The sequence below is a fragment of the Hemicordylus capensis genome, chromosome 5 (genome assembly GCF_027244095.1).
Source record: "Hemicordylus capensis ecotype Gifberg chromosome 5, rHemCap1.1.pri, whole genome shotgun sequence".
Lineage (NCBI taxonomy): Eukaryota > Metazoa > Chordata > Lepidosauria > Squamata > Cordylidae > Hemicordylus > Hemicordylus capensis.
Window position 1 is genome coordinate 206087050 of NC_069661.1, and position 25754 is coordinate 206112803.

The 25754-nt window shown below is 41.5% G+C and overlaps 1 protein-coding gene across 2 annotated transcripts in view; it reads right to left on the reverse strand.

Moving 5' to 3' along the window:
* Window positions 1-25754, reverse strand: part of CDK17 (cyclin dependent kinase 17) — a 105800-nt gene that overhangs the window by 7641 nt on the left and 72405 nt on the right. For both annotated transcript variants that reach the window (XM_053253086.1, XM_053253087.1), the window contains exons 6-11: window positions 16707-16763; window positions 14737-14851; window positions 10296-10390; window positions 7466-7528; window positions 3532-3655; window positions 128-248 (exon numbers count right to left, since the gene is read on the reverse strand). In XM_053253086.1, the coding sequence (XP_053109061.1) occupies window positions 128-248; window positions 3532-3655; window positions 7466-7528; window positions 10296-10390; window positions 14737-14851; window positions 16707-16763 (575 nt within the window). The remainder of the gene's footprint in view (window positions 1-127; window positions 249-3531; window positions 3656-7465; window positions 7529-10295; window positions 10391-14736; window positions 14852-16706; window positions 16764-25754) is intronic.

Genomic DNA, 25754 nt, shown 5'->3' on the forward strand with positions numbered 1-25754 from the left:
TTTAGCATCATACATATGGATGGCAATATATACATAAACAACAATATAGAATTTAGAAGTCAAAAAGCAAGTAGGATAAATATTTCGACCGAACACAAAAATATATTACTATCTGGAAAAGACATACCACATGTCAATTTGTGTTGAATATTCAGAAGATCCAAGGAGAACATCAGGAGGCCGATACCATAATGTGACCACTTCATTGGAGTAGGTCTTCGTAGGGACAGATTTTGCTCTAGCCAAGCCTTCAAAAATAAAATGTAGTTTGTATTTCATATAGATGTACTGAGGGCTTCCATTTCCACACTAAAATATAAATAAATCACACACACACACACTCACCACTACATGATTCAAAAGGTACTACGATAGCTGGCTGTTACAAAACAAGAGCTTCTGTTTGATTTTCAAAGCCCAAAGAATTTAACGCTTTCAGAATAGCCAGTGCAAAACCCGAAGCAGTGTCAGCTATGTTTTGCTTAGTGTCACTGTGTTAGAAGATGCAGGGCTGGGTCAGATGTCATGCAGAATCTTGATCAGAAATGGGCACTGCGTGATGTCCCTGAGCCTCAGGTATGTGCGTCCTGCTGCCATCGCCATGCAAGCACCTATCTAAGCTTAAAACAAGCCAATCGTCTCTGCTCATTCTATCCTACTTGCTTTAAATAACCTAAGATCTGTACCAAAGGCTTAAAGTGAAGAACAGATCTCAGGTTATTTGAAGCAAGTAGGTTAGAATAAGCTGAGAATGGTGGGTTAGGAGGAGACAATCTCGGCTTATTCTAACTTAGATAGGAAGCAGGCACTCGTGCGGGGACGGGAATGTGGATGGCACGTCTTGAGGGTCAGCGATGCTGCACAGAGCCTGGCTCTAACCTAGGCCCTGTATAATGTCTGAACCAGCCTACCGTGCAGATGCAAACCACTGAGTGTATGGTGATGGGAGGAGAGTATTGGAGGAACCCAGACTTATTAAGCAGCATGAACTACTACATGTCTGGCTGTTTCCAACAGCAATGGAGGAATGTAGCACTATGAACACTGCTAGACAGCTTCCAAGATTTAAAAGACAGCCTCACCTCCCCACTTTTAAAGCCTGGGAAATTGTTTCTGTATATTAAAGTAGCTGGCAAGAAGAAAAGAAGCTCAGGGCCACATTGTTCCCCTTTTAAGGTGCTGGAATTTGGAGTGCCCCTCCTTTAGGGATTTCTTTGTTCCTCAGCCCAGCTGGGCTACCCTCAGCATATGCCACCATTGGCTGTAAAATCATTCACCTATACTGTGCACTTGTTTATACCCACAAGTTTGTTCCCATCTTCCACTAGAAGCACTTTCCTCATATGAATAGCAATCCTACTGGGAGGAAGTGCCTATGCTATGATTTACAGAGAGCTGCATCAAGAGAGAACAGCACATGGCAGTGCCCACAGTACTGCTATTGGGAATATATGGAAAGAACTCCTACAATGGATTAGTAGGCCATGTTTTGGAGCAGTGTTCCCTATAACAGGGATTCTCAGATGTTGTTGGCTACAGCTCCCATAATCCTCAGCCAAAACAGAGGAGGAGAGCTGGTCTTGTGGTAGCAAGCATGAATTGTCCCCTTTGCTAAGCAGAGTCTGCTCTGGTTTGCATTTGAATGGGGGACTATGTGTGTGAGCACTGCGAGATATTCCCTTTAGGGGACAGGGCCACTCTAAGAGCAACTGCATGCAGAAGGTTCCAAGTTCCATCCCTGGCATCTCCAAGACCAGGCTGGGAGAGACTCCTGCCTGCAACCCTGGAGAAGCCACTGCCAGTCTCAGACAATCCTGAGCTAGATGGACTAAAGGTCTGACTCAGTATAAGGCAGCTTCCTATGTTCCGAGTGGAACCTTTTCAAGCCTATAACGTGGAAAGACTTTGGCAAGTAAATATACTCACACAGAGTTGTGTGAGAGAGATGGGCAGCGAGCAGATGGAGCAGACAGATTTTGAAGACCGGAGTCACAAGGTCTGGAGTACTCCTGCCAAATTTTGTGAGGTGGTAGCTGAGGAAAGGAGAGCTGCCCACAGGCGTTTCAGAGGGCTTTCCTTTCCTCATATTCTGTGTCTATTCTTCCCTCACACTTTTGTCCCTAGCCCCCGCCCCCGCCGCAATTGCATCAACCTCCCTGGTACTAAGTGTTTTTGCCAGCACCAAGAACTTTAATAAGATTTTTTCAAGACTTGGGCTGATATGAGAAAAGTGCACAACTTAATTTAATCAAAAATGAAAGAGCATTAATCAATTGCTTTTTAACTAAGCAGAAGGCATGGAACACTGAAATAGCCAAGAAGGGAAACAATGCAAAGTATAGTGGACACTTATCAGCAGTGTACCCTCTAAGGCGTGCGCATGTGCGTGCACACACAAGTTTTTTGATGTCCGCTCAACTAATTTTAGACCCTACTCAGGTTGAATCAGAAAGGCCCCACTCTGAATGTACATGTGCACACTTACTGCCTTGATACTGCCGTCCACAACAAAACTCATTCTGCACACAGATGAAAAAAATTAGAGGGAGTACTGCTTATCAGTATCTTTCACTTAGAGTTCTCCACTTGACAAAAAGCAAAAGGACACAGAATTTTAAAAATTAGAGCTCAGTTTAGCGAGTTTCAATTTGCATGTTGAAATTTGCATGGTTGATTAGAGAATCTTTCATCAGCACCTAAGCAAGGTGTACAAAAAGTCGGAGAACTGTGTCGCTGCTCTTTGCCCAAGCACTGAAAACTGGGTGACATTCCCTGAAGTACTCTGACAATGGAAGAAGCCCTGCAGGGATCCAAAGTGGTTGGAAACAAGCTGCACATCTTCCTTCTTCTGTAGCGCAGTGCAGGCAGAGAAAGATTTTGGAGGCTCTCTCCTCCCTCCACAAGCTCTATTCCCTTGCAGGAATGTATCCCTGAGGGCTGTGCAACCTTTAGGGACATTTCTTCAAGTGAATAGTCCTTTTGGAGGGAGAAGAGAACAGTGAAAATTGCATCCTGCTCCCCCTTTGCCTGCGCTGGGCTGTGGAAAGAGGAAGACATGCTGCTAGTTTCCAGCCTCTTTGCATTTCCACAGGGCTTGTTCCATTGTCAAGAGCACTGTGGGGAATGTCAGCCAATAACCATAGAAAGGGCAGCAGAAAAGCCCCCAAGGGGAGATTTTTAAGGCTTCTGAGAACTCTGTAGTGTCTTAGTGATGAGCCCACAAGACACAGCTCCAGGAAGTTTCTAAGCCTTTAGCCTTTATTTTATTACACTTCTATCTCCCAGCTAGGAGCTCTGGGCAGCATACATAGTTCTCCCCATTCCCCTGCCCCACATTGTCCTTATAACAACCTTGTGAGGTAGGTTCAGGCTTTGAAATGGTGTCTGGGTATTGTTTCTGAGCTTAGGAGCACTGTGGTGTTTGGGGTCACTCTAACATTCAATATTCCTTAAAATCAATGGGATTACATCAGAGATTTTCTTGCAGGAGAACTGAACACATTTCCCCATTAAAACAAACAGGTTCCATACCAAAGTCTGCTAGCTTTAATTCCCCTCTTTCATTAATTAGAAGATTTTGGGGTTTTAGGTCTCGATGTAACACCTTTCTTCTGTGACAGTATGCCAAACCTCGCAGAATCTGATATAAAAATAACTATACAAGAAAGAGAGAAGAAAAAAGGTTAATTCAAATTAGGCTTTCTGAACCGTTAATGAGCACTACATGGTGATTATGCGATCATAACTGCAGGCTCTGCAAAGAATAACTATATAAATATAGAGACAAAACTTTCCAAAGCAGAAAATGGTTTCTAGGTCCCAGATATTCTAATCGTTATTAGGAAGTGCATTATTATTACAGCAAATGGTTAATTTTAAAACATCCCCACTTCTTTCTCTGCTTTCTGTGCATATCTTGCTGCCTGTTTACAGTGCCTTATGCTTCAGACATTACCCAAAATGCAGTCACTTTCTTAGACATCTCACCATGCAATGAAAAGAAGACGAAAGGTTTAGCCAACCTTATGAAAAATATGGTTTACGCTGCTAATTGAGCAAAGAAGCACCTTTTTAAAGTGGCAATTATCTTTACTAAGCAAAGGGAGAGCAACTGGCCCTATCCAACTCCAGCACAGCATCCCTCCAGTGGCTGTTGCTGTTGTCTAGCTTATGTACCTTTCTTAGATTGTGAGCCCTTTGGGACAGGGAGTAACCTTTACTTATCTATATATATAATTCTCCAGGGTGTGCCTTGGAATGTGCGTCCCAGCACCCAGCTGATTGGCTGGGTGGCGGACGCGCCTGATTAGCTGAGGAGCACCCAGGAAGATTTATGGCCGTGGCAGCGGCCTGGCTGTGGAGGCCAGAGGTGGCTGGCTGGGCCCAGCCCGGCCGCAAAGGCAAAGCCCAGGAGGGGGAGAAGAAAGGGGGGGGGCAGAAGTGGTGGTGGGGAGGAGAGGCAGCTGGGCCCAGAAGCGGAAACTGGGGCAGAAGGTGGGGGTGGGGAGAGGTAACCACCGGCCCCAAAGAGCGCACAGATGCTCTGTCCAGGGTCGGCTACTTTATTGTTATTTCTCTATGCAAACTGCTTTGGGAACTTTTGTTGAAAAGCGGTATATAAATATCCACAGTAGAAAATCTAGCGAAAGAAACCCCTGCATCTCAATATATCTTTAATCACATTTGTTATACTTCCCTGGTCATATGAAAGTCAATTAAGGTACCACAATAGCCTACAATTGCTTCCCTTGCATTTCTCCTCCTCCTTCCTGAATCAGAACCTCAGAGATCCTATACATTTCTTTCTCTCTGCATTTTTATAGCTGGAAAACAACCCCACAACAGCAGGCACTTGCTCAAGGACAAAAGTGTCCTCATATGCATATTTCTTCACATGATAATAGAATAAGAAGAAGCTGGAGCTGCAGCTTATTATCAGCTGACTGCAAAACACACACACAATACCTTGGCACACTGCCACACATTTTAGAGCTGAATTTAGTCATGGAACTATTTGGAAATGGTTTCCAAATAAAAACTTGTGGTGCTTCTCTCGGCGGGGGGGCGGGGGTGGGGAGTTGCAGCTATTTTTTGAAAGTGGTTTGAAAAGAGTTCCTTTCTCGGGCTTATTATGCAATCTTGTTACCAAGTCACACTGGGGAGTCCTCTTTTGCAGCAGCTCCTAAATAGTGCATGCCAGATCAGAATCCTGCGCTTGTTTTTTCATGTATATTTTTCAGGGTGCCTGTTGCCCAGATCCACATTGGGGTATTTCTGCCTCAAGAGATACAGACTAAAATATGATGGGCTGATTGATCCCTGTTATTATTAGTCATTCCCACAGCACTTTGACAACATCTTCTGTGTGCCACAGTTGAATCCTGCCCTTGCTTCAAAACGTTCAGAGTGGCACACTGGAGGTTACTTAATTTTTAGCCTCACATTACCTGTGAAGTAGATCAGGCTGAGAGATAGTGACTTGCACAAGGACACTCAGGGAATTTCGGGCAGAGCTTTCAACCTGGGTTTCCCACATGCCAACAATGCTCTACTCACTCCGCTATCTTTGTAAATAGCTCTGTTAAGTCATTAATACATCCATATGTATATGTATCATTTTAATATGTCCTATCCCACTTTTCACATCTTAAAAGTGGCTTATAAAATAAAAAGTATAATAAAATCCCAAAATACAAACTACAGCACCACAATAAACACAAGAAAAGAGAGAGCTAGCATTATTTTAAAACATTTTTTTCCCTAGCCAATAGTGGGGGAAACTAGTTGGAATAGGTGTGTCCTTAGCAGGTTCTGAAATGACAACAGTGGGTGTACCAGCCTGATTTCCTGGGGAAGAACATTCCACAAAAAGTGAGGGGCATCACAGAAAAGGACCTATCCCTCAGGACTCCCAGAGAGCCTCATCAGCCAAGCAGATTTATACTGGAAAATTGGGTAGTCTTGGCCCCAAACTATTCAGGGCTTTAAGCCTTCACCATCACCCTGAATTGCACCTGGAAATGTATTGGCAACAAATGGTGCAACCACACTTATCACAGATTTCCACTGTGATATGACGAGCCTAGATGAAGCTAGCCACCATATGACTGGTGCGAGTCTATGTAAATTACTGTTAAGAAAAGGGCCCAACACTATTATTTATTTATTTATTCATTCATTGATTCAATTTATATGCTGCCCTTCCTGAAATGGCTCTGGGGTGGTTTACATTAAAATCAAAAACACAGAACAAAACAATCAAAATCAAGAAACATTTAGACCAGATTAAATCTCATTAAAATTAGGGTTAAAACTATATATCATTAAAAAGCACCAACCCCCTACTTCTCCATAACTATCTTCCGGCAGACCAAGAGGAGCAGACTATGGATTGATAATCCCTTTCTCTGAAAAGGTGAGGGATATGAACTGAGTGATACAGCATTTCTTAATTTTTTTCAGCCCATGTTCCCAAACAGGTTACAGTATGAATATAAATACATTAAAATATGTACTCTAGCAAAATGAATCAGCTCTTCAACCAACATCTCTGGCTGGCTGCAAGTGAAATGGCTACAAATGGGAACAGCTTTCTCAGGGGAGGAGCTACTTAGAGCAGAAAATAATTTAACTGTTTTATAGATCTTGCAATAGATTCCGATTTTTTTTAAAGTTCCCAATAACAATTTTTAAAATGGGTAACTTCCTGAGTCAGATCTGCATACTGTAACCCCCCTGGGCACACTGCTAACTTGTATTTGTCACAAACACAGCTCTTAGATCCTCTGAACCATGAATGTTAGAACTGTAGGCTGCCTCTTCCAAATTCTCATGCGTATGTTGCTGCAAAGGTGCAGTTATCCATTCAAGTCCCTTTGAAAAAATATCAGTATTGGCCTTGATTTTAAAACACAGTTCTTTGCCACTGACTTCTACTTTGTAGTCTAAGAAACCAGTCAACACTCCAAGTTTTGAAGTTAATTTCTCTTCCTGTGGGCATTACTGTGAGACCTAAATTAAAAGAACTGTAAGAGAATCACTACCAGAATGAAACAAAGAAACCTCTGAAAGGAAGGGCCTAACATTATGTTATAGCAATTTTAGCACAAAAACCTGCTGGAATACTAATGAAAGCCAAATCTCACGTTGTTCTGGTACATTATGTTGTCAACCACATTTATACCAGCAGCTATTGTTCCTCAGCTAAACAACTTCCTCTGCTTGTAAAGGGCATAAAATGGTTGATCTATTGAGGCAAGCAATTCTATGCAACATTACATAACTTCAATGCTCGCAGGAATGTTCTCCTCAATCCCTCAAATAAAGCTAAGCTGGTCTAAGCAAATTTTATATCGGTTTAATAACACTCAGTTTCAGAAGGAAGAATGACTCACATAGGAATATTACTAGAAACATGTAACTAGAAAAGTGTACGAATATTAAGGGGTTAGTGACTCTGGCCCACCTTTACATTATGCATACTCATGATGTTTCCGCAATCATCCATATACTGCTTTAGGTCTTTGTCCTGTCAAAACAAAAAAAAATGGTTGACATACTAAAGAAGTGTCTGAATACAATCAGATAATGTCAGTTATAGTCACTGCTTGGGCTACTCCTTTAAAATTTCTTTATGTAGAATTCCAAGCCATTCCATCTCAAAGGCACAGAGAAGATAGCAACAGCAAAAGTAATCTATATAAATAGGTTTTTACTGTATTTATATCCCACTGTCTTTTAAAGATCCAAGATAGCTTACAACGATTTAGGGGGGGAAACAAAACCATCAAAACAACAACACCACACATACCTAGAGACTAAAGAGATAGGAGGTAAACAAACATATGCCAGGGGATTAGGGGACTCAATCCGACAGGCCAAATGCCTGCCAGAAAATAAATGTCTTCACAGAGGTGGTAAAAAGCCACCCCAGAGGGGGCAGGGCAAATCTCCCTAGGAAGGGCGTTCTGAAGCCTAGGTGCATCTGCCCCAAGACTGTGGAATGCACTCTCTACTGGGATACAATCCTCCCCATCTCTGACAATTCCTAAAAAGCACTTGAAAACTCACCTCTTCATCTAAGCTTTTTCAACTTTTTAAATTTTGAAGTTTTAATCTGTTTTAACTTTTAGATTGTCTAAATTGTTTTAAGATTTTTGTGTATGTTTTAACTTGTTGTATGTTATTGTTAACCGCCCAGAGATGAAAGTTTGGGGCAGTGTACAAATCAGATAGATAGATAGATAGATAGATAGATAGATAGAAAAGGTCCTCTCTAGCTGCCATAGGTTATGGCAGGATGTGGCTGCCTCAGCTGACAGGGAGTTGACGGGAGGAAAGGGCCCTTAAGGTATCCTGCTCCAAAGCTGTTTATGGATTTAAAGGTAATGACCAACACTTTGATAGGTCTAGAAATGGACCAAGGGCCCGCTGAACAAGTGGCAAGCAGTAAGGGCACACTCTCTCTCTTGCTGGTGCTCCCCTGCAACTGGTATGCAGAGGCATCTTGCCTCTGAGGCTGGAGGTGGCCTATAGCCACCAAACTAGTAGCCATTGACAGACTTGTCCCCCTACGAATTTTTCCAAGCCCCTTTTAAAGCCTTCCAAGCTAGTAGCCATCACTAGGGTATGCAATTAGATTTGCCATGGATCGTTCACCATGAATCAATTCACCATGAACTGGAGGCAAGTGGCTGATTCGTTTGTGAATCAAATCATTCCTTAAATAAAGGGAATGATTTGATTACGAATTGAATCGCCAGCAATTCATAACGAACTGATTCACGTGATTCACTTAGCAGACACCATTTGTCTTCATGTTTTTCAGTCACTGATTGGTCTTCTGGCACTAGCTTCCGATTGGCTTAGGATCTCCTTGTTTCTTGGTTGGCTTGTTGTCTTTCAAACCAAGGGTTGGCATGGGCAACTGTGCCCCATTGGCTGGGGGGAGGGAGTGGGGGGGAGGACAAATTAGGGAGTTTCAAAATGTATATAAGGGCCTGCTTGCAGGCAGAGGAAGCCATTGCTTTTGTGCCTCAGGAGAGGAAAGAACTTGGATCAGAGAGAGGCAAGAACCCCAAGAGTCTTGGGACAACGGCTGCAACCTATCTACCTCCCAACCCACAAAACAACTGGGCAATCAGGCAATTTTTAATGAATTTTAGAATTTTATCTGGGTGAGTAGGTCAATGAACTAGTAGAATTTTTTAAAAAAGCACTGAAGTAGTTTCTTTCCTCACTGATCCACCTCAGCAGGACTGATCTGCTCTATCTAATGACTGCTATTCATACTGTAAGAACTTCATGTCTAGTTTAGTCATACTTCAAGTTTGATTAAAGTTCCTTTCCAACAATGGAGTTGGTTAACAAAAAGTCTCCTGAACAATCCAGGAACAACAATGGATCCAGGAACTCTCCAAGACTGCAAACGTGCATCAACAGGCAGGACTCTGGATCTCTTCAATAAGAGTCCCTCCGCTCCCCTCACCTTCCCTCCCAGGTTTTAGGTTCTACCTATCATCATTACTTCAGTCTCATCAGGATCAGTTTCAATTGGCTTTTCCTAAGACCCTGAAGAAATACAAAGACTGCATTATAGTGGATCTCTAAATTACACAGATTGTAAAGACATGATTAATTGCCAACACCTCTCTAATATAAGACAAGTGTATTTTATGCAATTATCCAGCATGCTAATTAAGTTTCTAAAGCTGAGCATATTAGCTCTACAGTGCCATCGCAATGCAAGGTCTCTCATACTATAAATAGTTTAGGTCAGTGCTGATATGGCATTGTTCTTTTCCCACTTGCTGCAGGCAAACCCACTCCCCACCCCCAACATTCAGGTAGACAACAAAGCAGCTGCAACCCTGAAAACAATAAGCAGGCAGGTTTTCTATAACTGGCCATGGAAAAGGAAAAAAATTTAGCTAATTTCAGGTGCAATGTAATTCTCTGTCTTTCTGTAGCAGACCATAAGGAAGATGTACACTTGCAGTCTTCAGGGAATACAGCTCTACATGTTACAAGCTCTCTAGAGTAAACTTTACAAGGTACACGCATTACGTTTGATGCATTACAGTCATCTGGCTGTCTAGCAAAGAAACTCTTACTTTCAAAGTCCTCTAGAATACATTAAAAAAAACCTGACAATGGAATGACTTAAACAAAGACAGAAAACAAAGGCATTTCCTCCACCCCATGCATATTATATACTGTGCTCCTCTGGATTAAACAAATACACTTTAAAAATAAACATTCAAATCAAAATGTCTGACAGAGATGTAAAAACTTACCAGATACTCGAAGACCAGAGTTAATGATTTGTCTGTGTGAACAATATCATGCAATGTAACAATATTTGCGTGTTTTAGATCTTTCAATAACGAGACTGCAAAAAGGGGGGAAAGAAAAAAATTGGAGACAGTAAATTGGAAAACTGTACACACATGACTGTGCAAAATATCAGGGTGTGTGTGCATTTCCAGTAGTTTAGTCTGGAAATAAATATGATTGTTTTATATGATATTAATTTAGCCCACATTGATATGATATGACATTATATGATATTAATTTAGCCCACATGCTACAGATTCAGGAAGAAATACAATAGTGTTGTCCTATTGAAATCAAAGCATTCAAAGTGCCGAATTCGTAATGGTTTCACTGGAGTTTAGGTGCACTTTTTATTTTCTAGAATGTACACAATAGAATGTACACTAGAATTTTCTAGAATGTACACAATACATATCTATTGGGAGTTTAAAAAGCAAAAGCACAGCCTCAGTTAACTAGATATTATCAAAAGGGCTCTGGAGCTGATGGGGAGATGGAGGAGAGACTACATTTTTCATAAGATGAAGAACATGGTTTTTAAGTCACATATTTCAAGAAAAACCAAGAGGGAAAGATCATGCAGCTTGAAATCACATAGGTGATTTGAATGGTCCTGAAGCTAAGTGTCTGAATACTCTGTTGAGTTTAGAGCTTTTGTGAGCAATACAGTTCTCACTGAGGTGCTAAACTCATGTCTGGGCTGTATCACTTCAGACTGCAGGTGGCAGTGCACAGGACTGAATGCTCCTCCATACAAAAACATTCTCCTTGACATCTAGTTTTCTACCTTAAGAGAATATTTGTGTGTGGAGAAACGACTAATCGCATAATTTCCCCACCGGCGGAACTATTCCCAGAGACAAAACTGTTTCTAGCCAGTACATCCAGCTGGCACAACAAGGTAGAAGCCTGTTGTACAGTGATAAGGCTATGCTCAAACAGTGTCATCTCTCTTGTTAAGCAAAGGAGTTCAATTTGACAACTGAGCAGGCAAGTAAGCCGGCCCAGTCTTTGGGCGGGGCAACCGGGGCAATTGCCCCCAGCCTTGAGCTCCCTCAGGCCCTGCACCTCCCAGGCCTCACAACCACCTGCAACTGCTTTCTTTGCCCCCTTACTCACTGTCCCCTGCCAGCCTAACTACCAGATGTGGCCATGCGGGTCAGGAAGGAGGTGGCTCAGGCCAGCAGGCCCCACATAGCCATGGATGCACTCTCTCCCCGGGCCCTCCAGCAGGATGCAGCCTGTTTTGGGTGCTGAGGCCCAAAGCTCTGAGCAGGCCCCATGCAGGCACTCTCTCCCCAGCCTCAACAATCTGTGGGCCATGGCCAGCTGGTTTCTATCCCAGTCCCTGCTGCCAGAACCGAGCATGTCGCTGCTGTTGGAGGAGGTGTGGGCTGGGAGGAAGTGTGCGGCCTGCAGGTGTGTACACTCTCTTCCTAGACGCTACCACCTGCAGCTGCTTTCTCCACTCTGTCACAGAGTGGAGAAAACAGTGGTGGCTGGCTTTGTCCCCTGCCACCAGAGACCGGAGACGAGCAGCTGCCACTCAGAGGTGTGGACGGGGAGGAGGCGCTAGCCTGCAGGCACTGTGCACACTCCCTTCCCCTACCCCTAACCACCTGTGGCTTTCTTCCTGTGCTAAGCCAAGCAGCTGCTGCTACTGCTCAGAGATGTGCGAACTGGGAGGAAGCATGCAAACACCACCATCATCTGTGGCTGGGCACTCTCTTGTGGCCTGAGGAAACATACACACAGCAGCTCTGCGCACCAAAAAATTATTATCTGGCTGCCCTACTGCTGCTGCTTGCTTGTTGCTGCCGCCAACACCCATTCCTCTACCACCCATCCATCCAGATTTGTTCCCAGTCCACCCCATCCATTTTTAAAGTCTGTCTGTCTGTCTTCACTCGCTCTTCCTATGTAGTTGCTGTCGGTCTCTGCCTGCCTGCCCACTTGTCATCTGCAGTTGCTACCTGCTGCTTGCTTGTGCTTGTGCCGAGTGTGGAAACACACTTAATATCAGCAGCTTGTAAGGAGGGAGGGTGGGAAAGTGTTCCCTCTAAGGCATGCACATGTGCAACTGCACACAAGATTTGGATGTCTGCTCAGTTAATTTTAGATCCAGATCAGATTAAATCAGGAGCGCCCCACTCTGAATGCATGTGCCCGCACACTGCCTTGGTACTGCTACCCAGAACAAAACTCATTCCACACACATACATACACAATATTAGAGGGAACACTGAAGAGAGAGTTGTGTAGATCCTGCTCAGGTTCCACTTGCGCACACCCTGCCTTGGTAGTGCCTCATTCCTCACACACTCATTCCTCACACACGAAAAAACCTATCTGGAGTTCAGGAGGCATGGGTCAGAATTGTTATGTGCTTGGTTGTGGTTGTATAGGATTTGCTTAGAATTGGATCAACATCCCAGGATTGTGATGCAACTAAACAGAAACAATTCAAAAGCGCCCTGCTATATGCTCTCCTTTCCTGATGATATGTGCCGATATGTCTAGCAATAAGCTGCCTCCATAATGTCTTCTATAATTATATGTCTTTCTGCCCAACACCGCCCTGGAAGATGGGGCCTCTTAAGCAGAGGGGGTGTCACTCACTGGACTATTTATTTATTTGATTTATATACGACCCCTCCAAAAATGGCTCAGGGAGGTTTTTTGGTGCAGAGCTGTTTACCTTCACCCTTTTATAAAGAGAGTTCTTCCCCCACCCCATCCTTTAATGAGGGAGGAAAGGCTGCATTAATTGTGGCTCCATGCAAAAGTGTGGAGTGCCTGGTTCAAATACTGCCTGCCCCTTGCAATAAATGTACAGTCACGTTTGGGAATCCAAAGTGTCTTCCTTCAAAATAAGATTTTTATTGCAAGATAATTCAGGTTTTGGAATAAAAGGCAATGAATGCAACACTGATCATAACTGGTGCATTTAAAAAACTCAGCAATCATGATGTGTATTGAGTTAAGCAAATGTGTAAAATAAACAAGTTAATTGTGTGTATGTTATAATATATAAAGGTAAAGTGTGCCGTCAAGTCAATTTCGACTCCTGGCGCTCACAGAGTCCTGTGGTTCTCCTTGGTAGAATACAGGAGGTGTTTTCCATTGCCTCCTCCCGTGCAGTATGAGATGATGCCTTTCAGCATCTTCCTATATCGCTGCTGCCTGATATAGTACCAGCAGGGATTAGAACTGGCAACCTTCTGCTTGTTAATCAAGCATTTCCCTGCTGCGCCACTTAAGGTGGTACATATAATATAGATTCTACTGAAATGTTAAGGAGGCCCTGAACATGCCGATTTGCCCCAAGCTCCGCACCCTGCTAGGGACAGACCTGCAAGTAATCAGATTGTTCACATACACTTAATTGTTTTTCACTGCTGGCTGGGAATACTAGATGGCACACCTCATGGGGCAAAAGAAGTTAAAGAGACTTTATTTAGCAAATGAATCAAGAGGGGGCTGAAATCCTCTGATGCTCACCTTCAGTTTGATCTAGAGATATCTCCCACCCCCATATCCTGAACCCTAACTTTAAACAAACCCCAAATACTCTGCCTCATTTGAGATATTCATCTCTTTGGATACACTTTTGCAAAGTGACATATGAATATATTCAGTTTTAAACAGTTACAACTGAATGGAGAATGCATTTTTGATTTTTCTATGCTAGACCACATTTCTCAGCAAGAGAGCAGGAGTAAGGCTCAGGCTTATTTGAACTTTTATCTCCCCAACCCCCTTCCCTGCTGCCTCTATAAATGGGGAGAAGCAAACAGTTAAACCAGGATATTCCATGTTAATTTGGCTTACTCCAAATCTCTAGTTTGAATTTGGGGTGGAAATGCTGGCTGGCTTCAGACATAACACAAAGCCATCCTCATGCTATGTCCTGCTCAACCATTGTATTGAGCTAGGAAACCATGGTTTGAAGTTGGTTAATAAGCCATAGTTTGTGCTAACTGTGGCTGAATTCACAGACCACTGATAAAACACAGTTGGGGCCACTGCTCCATCTCAAGAGACTACCGCACTTATGAAGCTGTCCTGAGTGGATGGGAAACCAAAGCAGACAAGCAGCTCTAACACAGTTAGTCTGTTGTACTTCTGGAAGCTCAAAACCTGGTGGGGGTTCTTAAACTTTGGTTAGCACGAGCCATTTCTTTTCAACCTTGGTCTCCAAAGTGACTTGCAATACTGAAAACATGCAAACACACTTTGACCTTCTACTTTAACAAAGCCACAAAAATATTGGACCAGCTATGTCTGAGCCTAGCCAATGTCTGAACAGATCCAGGATTTGCTGTATTTCATCACACTGCACACAATCAGAATGGTAGTTGGTATTACATTTAAATAAAAAGGAAGATAGGGCCTGCTCACCTTCCCTAATAGCTGTGCATGGTGCCCCTTCTTCATGTTCTAATCGGATTTCTTTTAAAGCTACCAGGTTTTCGGTCAGCTTACTTCTTCCCTTATATACAGTTGCATAGGTGCCCTGCACAGCAAGTGAAAAAGAGAATATGGACAGGAGAAAAAGTCAGATTTTGACTAGTTCAATAACAGTTAGTTATTTTAAAAAATTGTTTTAAGAAGCTATAAAGTGACCTGAAGCAAAATTAGATTATTTTTATGCAACCCAACATTGTATCTGTTAATGTACTGAAGCTTTGTCAACAAGCTGCCCCACTTTTAAGACTATTTCATTGAAAGCATAGTGCACTATGGACTGACATACACATAACACTCCCAGTTGTTTAACCATGTTTAAGTAAATGATGTTCCTGACAGGCAACCCTCTCTTAACTATTACTTCCAGAATACAAATTCCTCCCGCTTCGCTTCAGCATCATTTAACATTAGACTAGCAATAACTGCTATTATGGCTGGCTAACCAGGATTCCTTGCTTAACCAGGACATGAAACAAGTTTCAAACACTAGTTTCAAATCTAATTAAGTAGGAACTCCTGTTTATTCATAACTGTGGTTAACATTACTGCAGATCTTAACAGCTAACCCTGGTTTGAAATTAGTATGGGAAATTAACACCGCACTCTAGAAGGGAGGAATAGAAAACAAACAATCAGGAGCCAGCCACAGGATTCCTTAAACATGGTTAAACATCTGCACCAGATCAGCCTACACAGTGTCTTTTCACATGGCTAATGTTATGTGTGAAAATATAGGGGAAAGGACATTCTTTTTGCTATGACAAATATGTGGAGCCAAATTCAGATTATAATAGACAAAACCTCAGGCAGTTTTTTTTTAGTTCCTATTCAGTTTTGAGCAACCAAAATCAGCTTAATCCTCATCTAGAGAAACAGCACTGGATCATGGTGGCCCAAATTACACTGCAGTGGTGCAAATGCAAGAGAATATATGTATGCATGCAAGAAGTCCTCATTGACCTATTCAGCATGCTCTCGGGGCCACTGGACCTTGTTTTGCAACTTCGGTGACACATAATCAGCCATATCACATCTGAGTATGCTGAAAACACCCAAAAGTCAGATGACAGAATTGACTTGGTCAGCAACCTCATGCTTCCAAGTGCATTCTTATTTGTCACTGTTAAGTATAATCATATTTATACATATATATTTATCACTGTAAATATAAACATTGCTGGGAAAGACAGCAGTTATGTGTATCAATTATCTAGAGGAATCCTAGTACTTTTGACAAACAAGACATATTTATTACTAGCTTTCCAACCTGACCTATCACATATCCTGCGGGCAGTTGTTGTTGTTGTTGTTGTTATTATTAATAATAATAATAATAATAATAATTTGATTTCTATACCGCCCTTCCAAAAATGGCTCAGGGTGGTTTACACAGAGAAATAACAAATAAATAAGATGGCTCCCTGTCCCCAAAGGGCTCACATACTAAAAAATACAAGACAGACACCAGCAACAGTCACTGGAGGTACTGTGCTGGAGGTGGATAGGGCCCTGCTAAATAAAGAGAATCACCACGGTAAAAAGGTGCCTCTTTGCCTAGTTAGCAGGGGAAAGATTTAAAAATACAAGAAAAAAATACAATACAAGAAGAAAAATACAATACAGTTAAAGATTTAAAAATACAAAGGCATGCCAGTGGATACAATGTTGGTCTGGGACCTGGATTTAAACTCTCTGGCTTATAGACACACTCATTTGGCTCAACCAAGTGGCAGAATCTCAGTTTCATATGATTATCTCAAAGAAGGAATCCTAACAAGATGTTTGTCGGGGGGAAGGGGGGACGAGGTTATCAATCATTTTGCACCTTGAAAAAAGTCAATCTGTGCACTATTATTTATTAATATATACTACAAATCTCTTGAAGAATTTGATACACATACCTCACCAAGCTTTTCCAATTTGATGTAAGTTTCCATTTTCCCAAATCCAATTTCAGACTGCAATAAAAGTAAAAGGTACATTAATTTAAAAAAACGAAACAAAAACTTTAATGAGACACATTCACAAAGATAAGATATTTACCTGAAGAGAAACCACATTGTAGTTCTACATGAGGAAGCATAAACTGAGGAAGCAACCTAGATAAACATGATTGGCACAGTATTTACCAGGGAAACCCCTGTTTTTTGATCTGGTAAACCGGGCTTTCCTATCTGAGAAATAATAATCAGGCATAGCTTAAGGCATTAGCAATACCATGTTGCTGTGGAAATAGTGTGGGAGGGGAGGCCCTGTAGCTCAGTAACACATATCAGATCAATGTGTATTTTAGACTTGGATACTGGCACCCACTATAAAATGCCATCCAAGAAGCAGCACTTCCCCTTAAAACATTAATAATGTAGTATTTCCCATTTTACCAGTAAACACCAAGAAAGGGCCTGATAAAACTGGTAATCATCAGTGTCCTGTCCAAAACTAGTGGGAAAAATGGAATTCCTGTTTGCAAGACTGCATTATTTAGAGACTTCATTTCTCTCCAATGATCCTGAATATTGCTTCATTTGTACAGCTTTCCCTCTATGCACTGGAGTTATACAAAATAGGAGAACAGTGTGTCAGCTCAAAACTTGATTGCTCTCTACTGGAGCATCTATTCATATTTATTTATAAGATTTATATACATCTTTTCTCCCATAGTGCTCAGAGTGGCTTTCAAAAATAATTTTTTTAAAAAATAAATCTAATAATAAGACATTTACCACAAGGACAGAGACAGAGAAGCAGATTAAAAATCCAGCCTAAAACAATTCTAAAAGGCCTGGACGAATTTTAAAAAAGTCTTCACCTGTTGCCAGAAAGAATGTAAGAATGATGCCAGGCAGACCTTCTAAGGAAAGGGTGTTACACAGATGGGATGCCACAACGGAAAAGGCTCAGTCATCACCCACCTCACCTCAGAAAGCATATATAATTATGTTTTGAAGAGTTTGTGGGTGTATTTGTGTGACAGAAAGTGATACTTCCCAATTAGCCTGTCAGAGGTTGCCGGTTCAAATCCCCGCCAGTATATTTTCCAGACTATGGGAGTCACCTATATCAGGCAGCAGCGATACAGGAAGATGCTGAAAGGCATCATCTCATACTGCGTGGGAGATGGCAATGGTAAACCCCTCCTGTATTCTACCAAAAGAAAACCACAGGGCACACTTTAACTTTATCAAATTTTGCATACAGAATCTTGCCACTGAAATTATCTGAATATTGCCCCAGAATATGCTGGGGGAAAGGTTTAATATGTATTTTTATATATAACATTCAGATTTTAACTGTTATTCTTCTGAACAGATTTTTAACAGTCAATAATCAGATCAATAACTCAGAAATGACATCATACCCAAGAAAAGCAGAAGATCTTTCTCATTCAAATTTACTATGATTCAAATTTGCCATATATGGTCATTATTCAATAAAACAAATAATGTTTGAAGATGACATCCTATACATTTAAAACTGTTCTTTTACTTCCCTTTTGTAAGCACATTAATAAAAAAAGTTCTTACATATATAAAAATGTATCTATTGTATATTTTGAAGAGTTTGAGCAAAATAAAGTCACACTTACCTACCAATACAGGTCGAGTACCCCTTATCTGGATATCCAAAATCCGGAATGCTCTAAAATCCGGACACCACGCCATTTAAAAAAACCAAAACCAAAACCAAACGCCTCAGCTTACTTTTAAAATGCAGTCAAGCCGCCTTCCCCAGGGCCAGGGCTGTCCCACCACCTCCCTCAGGGCTGGGCCAGGCCGCCCCTTCATCGCCCCCCCCCCCGACCACCAATGCCTCCCGCCTCTTCAGCTGTCCACCTCCTCACCGCCACCATTGTTTTTCGCCACTGGAACTCTCGCACGCTCTCGCAAGAGTTCCGCCTCACTGTACTGTATATGGACAATTCCAAAATCCAGAAGAGTCCAAAATCTGAACACTACTGGTCGCAAGCAGTCCAGATAAGCAATACTCGACCTGTACCAAATTTTACATAAACAATCCTGCCACTTAAAGTACCTGAATGTACTACTTTTTACACCAGAATATGCTGGGGGGAAGCTTTAACAAACCTTTTAAAAAATGCCAAATGACTTTGCCCAGTCAACAGGCCTCACCTACTGATAAATATATATATTAATCAAAAACATAATAGGACGTGCAGCCTTGGTTGCCATCTCCCCATAATCCCTGCCTTTCAAAAAGGCACATAGGGGTGTCTGTGTGAACTACAGGTAGTGTGGCCCCACACTTCCTGCTGCTCCATTTATTGTCCCCTGTCCTTTAAAAAGGTTAGGGTCAGAGTGGGGAGATCAGCAGCAACAGAATAGGCAGGGCAAAGGGAAGTGCAGTGGAGCGGCAGCGGCCAGGGCCCTGCCTCCACCCCTGCCTGAGGCTGCTGCCGAACCACAACTCATTAGTGGGCCAGTCTAGTGTCATGAAGTGATAAACTCTGTGTAAATCTTTATTAATTAAGCAACTAAGGCATTTTATAAAGTAGCCCTTTTGTACATGTGGAGTTAAAAACCAGTTCTTCCAACGTGATATGGCGAGTCCTGGGAATGCTGATTCATACAGCGTTCCTCACTTAGTCCTCTGGGGGGATGCTTTTCAAGGTTCATTCTTGTTTATGGGTGGTAAGTAAACTTCTCTCACCCTTTAGGCTCCCAACACAAATCTATGAGCTTTTTCAGAGCTACATTTGCTGCAGCTGGGAAAGGGGTGGGGGGCTGGAAAAGCACAATACTATAAGCCATAACAGTACATGGTATTTTAAAGAGAAATGGATGAACAGTTTTAATTGAGACACATAATAATTAGGAAGCTAATGTCAGCCTTGCTTTTCAAGATCTGTTGAATATATCATACAGGAGAAAGCAGCATTCTGTTAGGGAGTATATGGGGTGGGGGGGAGAAAAGGTTACAGAAGCAGATTGTTCTGCAGGGCTTAAGTTGTGCCAGAGTTCATTAGGCTCAGCCTTGGAACTTGTTCGGCCATGCAGCCACTAAAATACGAGGAATGAAAGTGCCTGCACTCACGCACAAAATGGGCTGGATCCTAGCTTGCACAAAGCTTGTGCAAGGGATCTTCCCTATCACCTTCTCTCCACTGCAGTCCTTGGAAAAGCTGCTCCGAAGGGTCAGGGCAGAGTAAGGGAATGGTGTGGGCTGGGCCAGAGAGGGCAGCAACAAGAGGGCAGTCTCAGGAAATGAAGTAGACACACCTTCTGTGAGTGGAGTGCAGCTTGCAGAGGTGTCTCTGCCCAATTTCCAGGGATTCCCCCTTCCACATTTTCCCCAAGGGACCCTCAACCTTCAGAGAGCAGTTGCTTTAGGGGGCACAGGAGCTATAGTGGTGAGGAGGGGGTGGAGAAGACCCCTTGTGTGAGCTTCATTCCATTTGCACAAATTAAGATCCAACCCACTCACCTGATCTCAGCCAATTCCCACATATTGGGGGGTTGCAAAGAAGGGCTTTCAGGTCAACAGCTATCCTGGCAAGTATGAGGCATTTCACCTCTCTCTTTATAGATTAAGCTCTGCTATTCTAGCAGAATAATACTGAGGAAATGGTTTATTGTCACATTGATACAGTCCCATAGGAGATGCTCAGATATCATGAATGCAAGTGCAATCACATGTTTAGTGTAGATCAGTTTATACTTAATAAGAACAATGGGAAGTTGAACATAGACAAAGCCAACAACATCAATGCCTCACCTTCCCAAGTCACTGGGAAATAATCTTGAATGAATTCTCTCAGGCAGAACCCAACAGTGGAATTTGAATAATGCAACTGACAATAGGCAATTTGTGGGTGAGACTAGGCTATAAGAATAAAATAAAGTGTGCCATCAAGTCTATTTCGACTCCTGGCGCCCACAGAGCCCTGTGGTTGTCTTTGGTAGAATACAGGAGGGGTTTACCATTGCCTCCTCCTGCACAGTATGAGATTATGTCTTTCAGCATCTTCCTATATTGCTACTGCCCGATATATTTTATTTTTATTTTTTTACATTTTATATCACACTCTTCCTCCAAGGAGCCCAGAGCAGTGTACTACATATTTAGGTTTCTCATCACAACAACCCTGTGAAGTAGGTTAGGCTGAGAGAGAAGTGACTGACCCAGCATGTATCATGGCTGAATGGGGATTTTAACTCGGGTCTCCCCGGTCCTAGTCCAGAACTCTAACCACTACACCATGCCCAGTGGGGATTCGAACCAGCAACCTTCTGCTTGTTAGTCAAGCATTTCCCCGCTGCACCACCTGTAGGCTTTACTCCTCCCTCCCTCAATGCTCCATGTCAGCAAGAGCACTCACAATAGCTGCTGCATCATAGTAACAGCTTCTGAGCACTGATTTGAGACCCTACAAAGACATGAACTGGCATTGCAAGGCATCTGGCCTGAGAATTGAAGCTCTTGTTATATGTGGATGAGCAATATGGTATTAAAGCATATGCTCACTACAAACCTCTGTTTATATGCCTTTAAGCAGGGGTGCAGCTACAGCTGAACATGCGGGGTGGGACAAATGTCCCCGGGGCCTAAGGGAGAGGGGCCCACCGGCTGGGTGACGGGTCACTCTTTGTTCTCCCCCTTGCATCTCTCGAAAGATGATGAGTGGTGGGGAACAGGGGCCCATTTTCACTTTTTGTTTCATGGCCCACTCCAACCTTGCTATGCCCCTACTTTTAAACCCATTAAAAATTGAGAATGTTTGCAGCATATCCCACCCCCGTTATGTTGGCAGGAGTGATAATGCAGAAAACAAGTATCACCAGGTAGAAGATAAATAGGCTTCTTCTGCTACAAAGTAACGGATCTTGTTACTCTTTGCACAGAACCATATTTTTTAAAAAAACAGAATACATATTTTGGCTTCAATTTGTCAATTATCATTTTTGCACCCATTTCAAAAGCCATGGAACACTAAGGGAAGTGCTCTTCAGCACAAATTAAAACCTACCAGTTATCTGAAGGCGTAAATGACTGATAAAAATGTGCCAAGTCATATGTCTGACAGCATTCAAAACTGTTTTGCCTACATAGTTCGTTGCCAGTTGTGGAATTATAAATGGTTTTTAGTACTACTTACATCTTTCATTATTGAACTTAATGGAATTTGCTTTCATTTCCCTACAAATACCAACACCTCCTTTATCATCAGCATGGCTTATGGACTATAAGAAGTCTGCTTTTAGTGCTAACCATACTTGTTTAACCCTAAAAACCTACAGCAGGGTTTTTAATTTGTAAATATGGTATTAAGTGAGCCTAGTTTTAACAGTTGTAAGCTGCCCTGAGCAGTATTGCACTGGAGGAGAGGGATTAACTTATTTAAAATATTTAAATAAATATATCTTTGGTCCTCAAAACGGACATTAAAATATGGAACATACATTCTTCTAATTGGTGCCACTTTATACCTATCATGTATTCTTTTATGAGAGAATTGGCCATTCTGATGTACTCAAGCACTCTGTCAAAATGCTTAAAATTAATGCAAGGGTTACTTTAAAAGGGAATGGAGTCCTCTTGGCCCAAATAAAAGTAACTAGGGGAAATGAAGGACTACATGTCCAGTTGTTCTATCTCTAGGAAGTTTTGAGTTAAAGGAAGGCTTGGAATTAATATTAGGAGCAATACTGGTCCCAGATACCATGCTATAGTTGCACCCCTACACTATAAATAGTAATTCTTAATATAATGTTACTGTTTTACATTTTTAAAAAATGAGTCAAATACATCTCATTTTCTTTATGACAATGGAATCCGTTTGACTACAATATCAGATTAGTAAAGTCCTTTAAAACAAATTGTTCTGGTAAGAACTAATCCGCCTACTTTCCTTTCACTATCCCTACAACTGGACTAAATTCGGTCTAAATTGGTTAGGCAGTTCACAAGTTAGCCCACTTGCACCTTGAATTGGGGTGGGTGACATCATCACAAATTACACTGTTGAGATGTCCCTACAACAGTTCCAAATTTGGTTCATATTGGTCCAGGCATTGCAAAATTGATAGGGATGCTACACACACCGAATGCCAGATGATCTCATAAGCTTATTTTCTTTAAGGCAAGGAGACTAAAAAGCATAAAAGGGTTAAAAAATATATTAGTTGCAGACACTTATTTGTAAATGGCAGATGCACATGCCAGAAAATTATATATAACCACAAACCCAATATTGCACTTGTCAGTACATGTGCTAAGCTGGTCAAATATTTATTCTACTAAATTATAATTTCAACACAAAAGTTTTCAATGGGAGCCAGTCAACACTATAATATAATAAATTATCCGCTTTTTTAAAACCTCTCTTGTTTCTTGAAGATCTGTCCCTAAACAAGTTTTTCAATATACATGAACTTTAACTGCCACTCTGCACGCAGCCCTTAAACCATAAACCGCAGGCGTCGGGTTTCTTGAAAACAAAACTGTTGTACATTTCTCAAAAGAAGAGCACAGCAAAGTGACAGAGTGGAAGGACAACACAGCACGTGCTTGCCCACAAACCCAAACACAGCTGCGAGATCTTATCTTCGCTTACAAGGCAAAACAAGGTCTTTAAAATGTGAATGCGTGGAGGAGAAGGCAGCATGAAGCCAGTAAGAGATTGAGAGATTGTCCATTTTAAATGCACAGAGTGTTCATTAGAGGGCACTATTTTTCCAACTGTACATTTGAAAACAGAGATTCCTAGCAAAAAGGAATGCTTAGGCAGACAAAGATTCAGGTTACTCCTTATCAATTCATGTTAGTTTTACTTGAACAGGCTAAGACAGAGTCAAATGTGCAGCCCTTCCAAAAAAATGTCTTGCAGTGAAAGGATCTTATTACATTCCTAGCATTTTTGTTTTGCTTTTAAATGGATGTTCTTATGGCTGTAACCAGATTTGTTTTCTACACTTCTCACTGTGTAAGGTAACTCCAAGGAAGTTTACAACAATCCACATAATTAAAAATTTTCCATCCAGACTTCAACAGCTACCCTTATAGACACTCCACAATACATGTCATCAGTGTCACATTTGCAAAAAGTCATTACACACTCAACACACAGAAAGGCTTAAAAACACAGGCCTAAAAACTATTCCTCCATCTGCTATTACCACATACATATAATAATTACTCCTGTAACCCCGACAGTACAGTTCTACACAATCCTGTGCTCCCAATAGCAGGTTTTTTGCACAACCTGAAAGCCCCTTATGCCTTCCAAATCTCACTTTCCCCTGGTTGTCCTTATTTCCTCCCATCCTCTTATCAGACAGGGAAAGGAGCATACCAACAACTTAACCAAACACACCCTGTGGGCAGCAGAGGCACCCCTATTAGAACAATCTGTCAAATAAAAGATGGCAATGCATAACCTCAAACAAGCTCCTCCTCCTAAGAGATAAGAAAATCTGCATGTATATGTGTCATATATCATAAAACCTGGAGTCTTTGCTAATTCCTGGCATGGCTTTATTAGTCAACTACCTGGTTTTTAATTGATCAGTCATGTCATTTAATATATTTAAACAACGGTTACATATTGCAAATGTAAGATCTCTTCACAAACATTTAAAAGGTGCTCTTTTATGTTTGTCATTAAGCTGCAATTATTTAAACTGAGCTACCCCTACTGTCAAAAGAAAGTAGTCTTTCATATTTTCTTTTGTAAGATACTTGAGAACAAGAAATATATACTATTTTCCCCAATGTAACACATCAGAGCCAAAATGGTTTCTATAAATAGCAAGGCGATCTAAAAATTCAAACAATGCTTTAGGTATACTTCTTTTTAAACAATAGTCTGAAATGCCTCACAGAAATAAAGGAATTTTTTTACGCTGATTTCAGCTGTCAGCTTCAGTTGCCTGTGGTTCTTATCGACAGACGGAAAACCATTGTAATTGCAAGCCTGAAGGTGAAAGAGTAGCCATGCACTTTATGTGGCAAACCACATGTACATTAGAGTTACACTGGCATTTCTTGCAGCTAATACAAAGTATGAATACCATGCAAGTGTATTTAAACAGCCATGTATACCTGGAATTTCTAGATGAATGTACACAAGTGTTTAAAGACGTGTATAAGATCAAAAATTGGGTTCTTGATCCAATGTACTTGATGCAGTGAACACCAGTGTATACATGCAGCAATTGGATTTCCTGCATAAAGTGTGGAGCTGCCAAAATTATCTGCTGGTTTTGGATACAAACTGGAAAGAAAGCATTGGTAATTTTTTTTTAAGTGATCTGGCACATTGTGTAGCTTCTGTAGTCTAGATGACAGAGGGTACTTCCCAGAGTCCCAAGCTTTAGAGTTTTTGCTTAAGTTCGTCTGACCAATCAATCAGGATGAAAGTTTTAAACTGAGATTCAGCAGCTACTAAAACAATGAACTTAACACACTTTATCAGTTCTTTCAGTAGTATAACATTACTCCTACCGGTATTAGTAACACTTTCCTTTTAATACTACATAAAGAGATATTGCAAGTGTTACATTAATTTCATTTGTTTGAGGAATATTTCCTCATACAACTCTAAAGCTTTAACTAACATAGTTAATTATTTCTCAGGGACACACAAGTTACTCAGAATTAATCATAATTTTATAGGTGATTTATAGCTATGGATCTGCAGTATTTTAGGTGTATCTATCTGGTTTATAATAATTTTAATCATTTTTATTTCATTGTATTACGGTCAAAGTCCTGTGCTGGACTTTGACCGTAATAAAGATGATTGATTGAAGTTACTCAGAATTGGAGCAACTAGTGAGGTACTGGTGAAGAAATTGTGACTGAGGGCCATTTTGGAAACAAAACTTGGACGTTCCCCCAAGCATATACAAATGGAAAGGGAAAGAGAATGAGGATGGCAACATACTGGGCATGTTCACAAGTCACACAGAACCACAATTAAATGTTGGTTC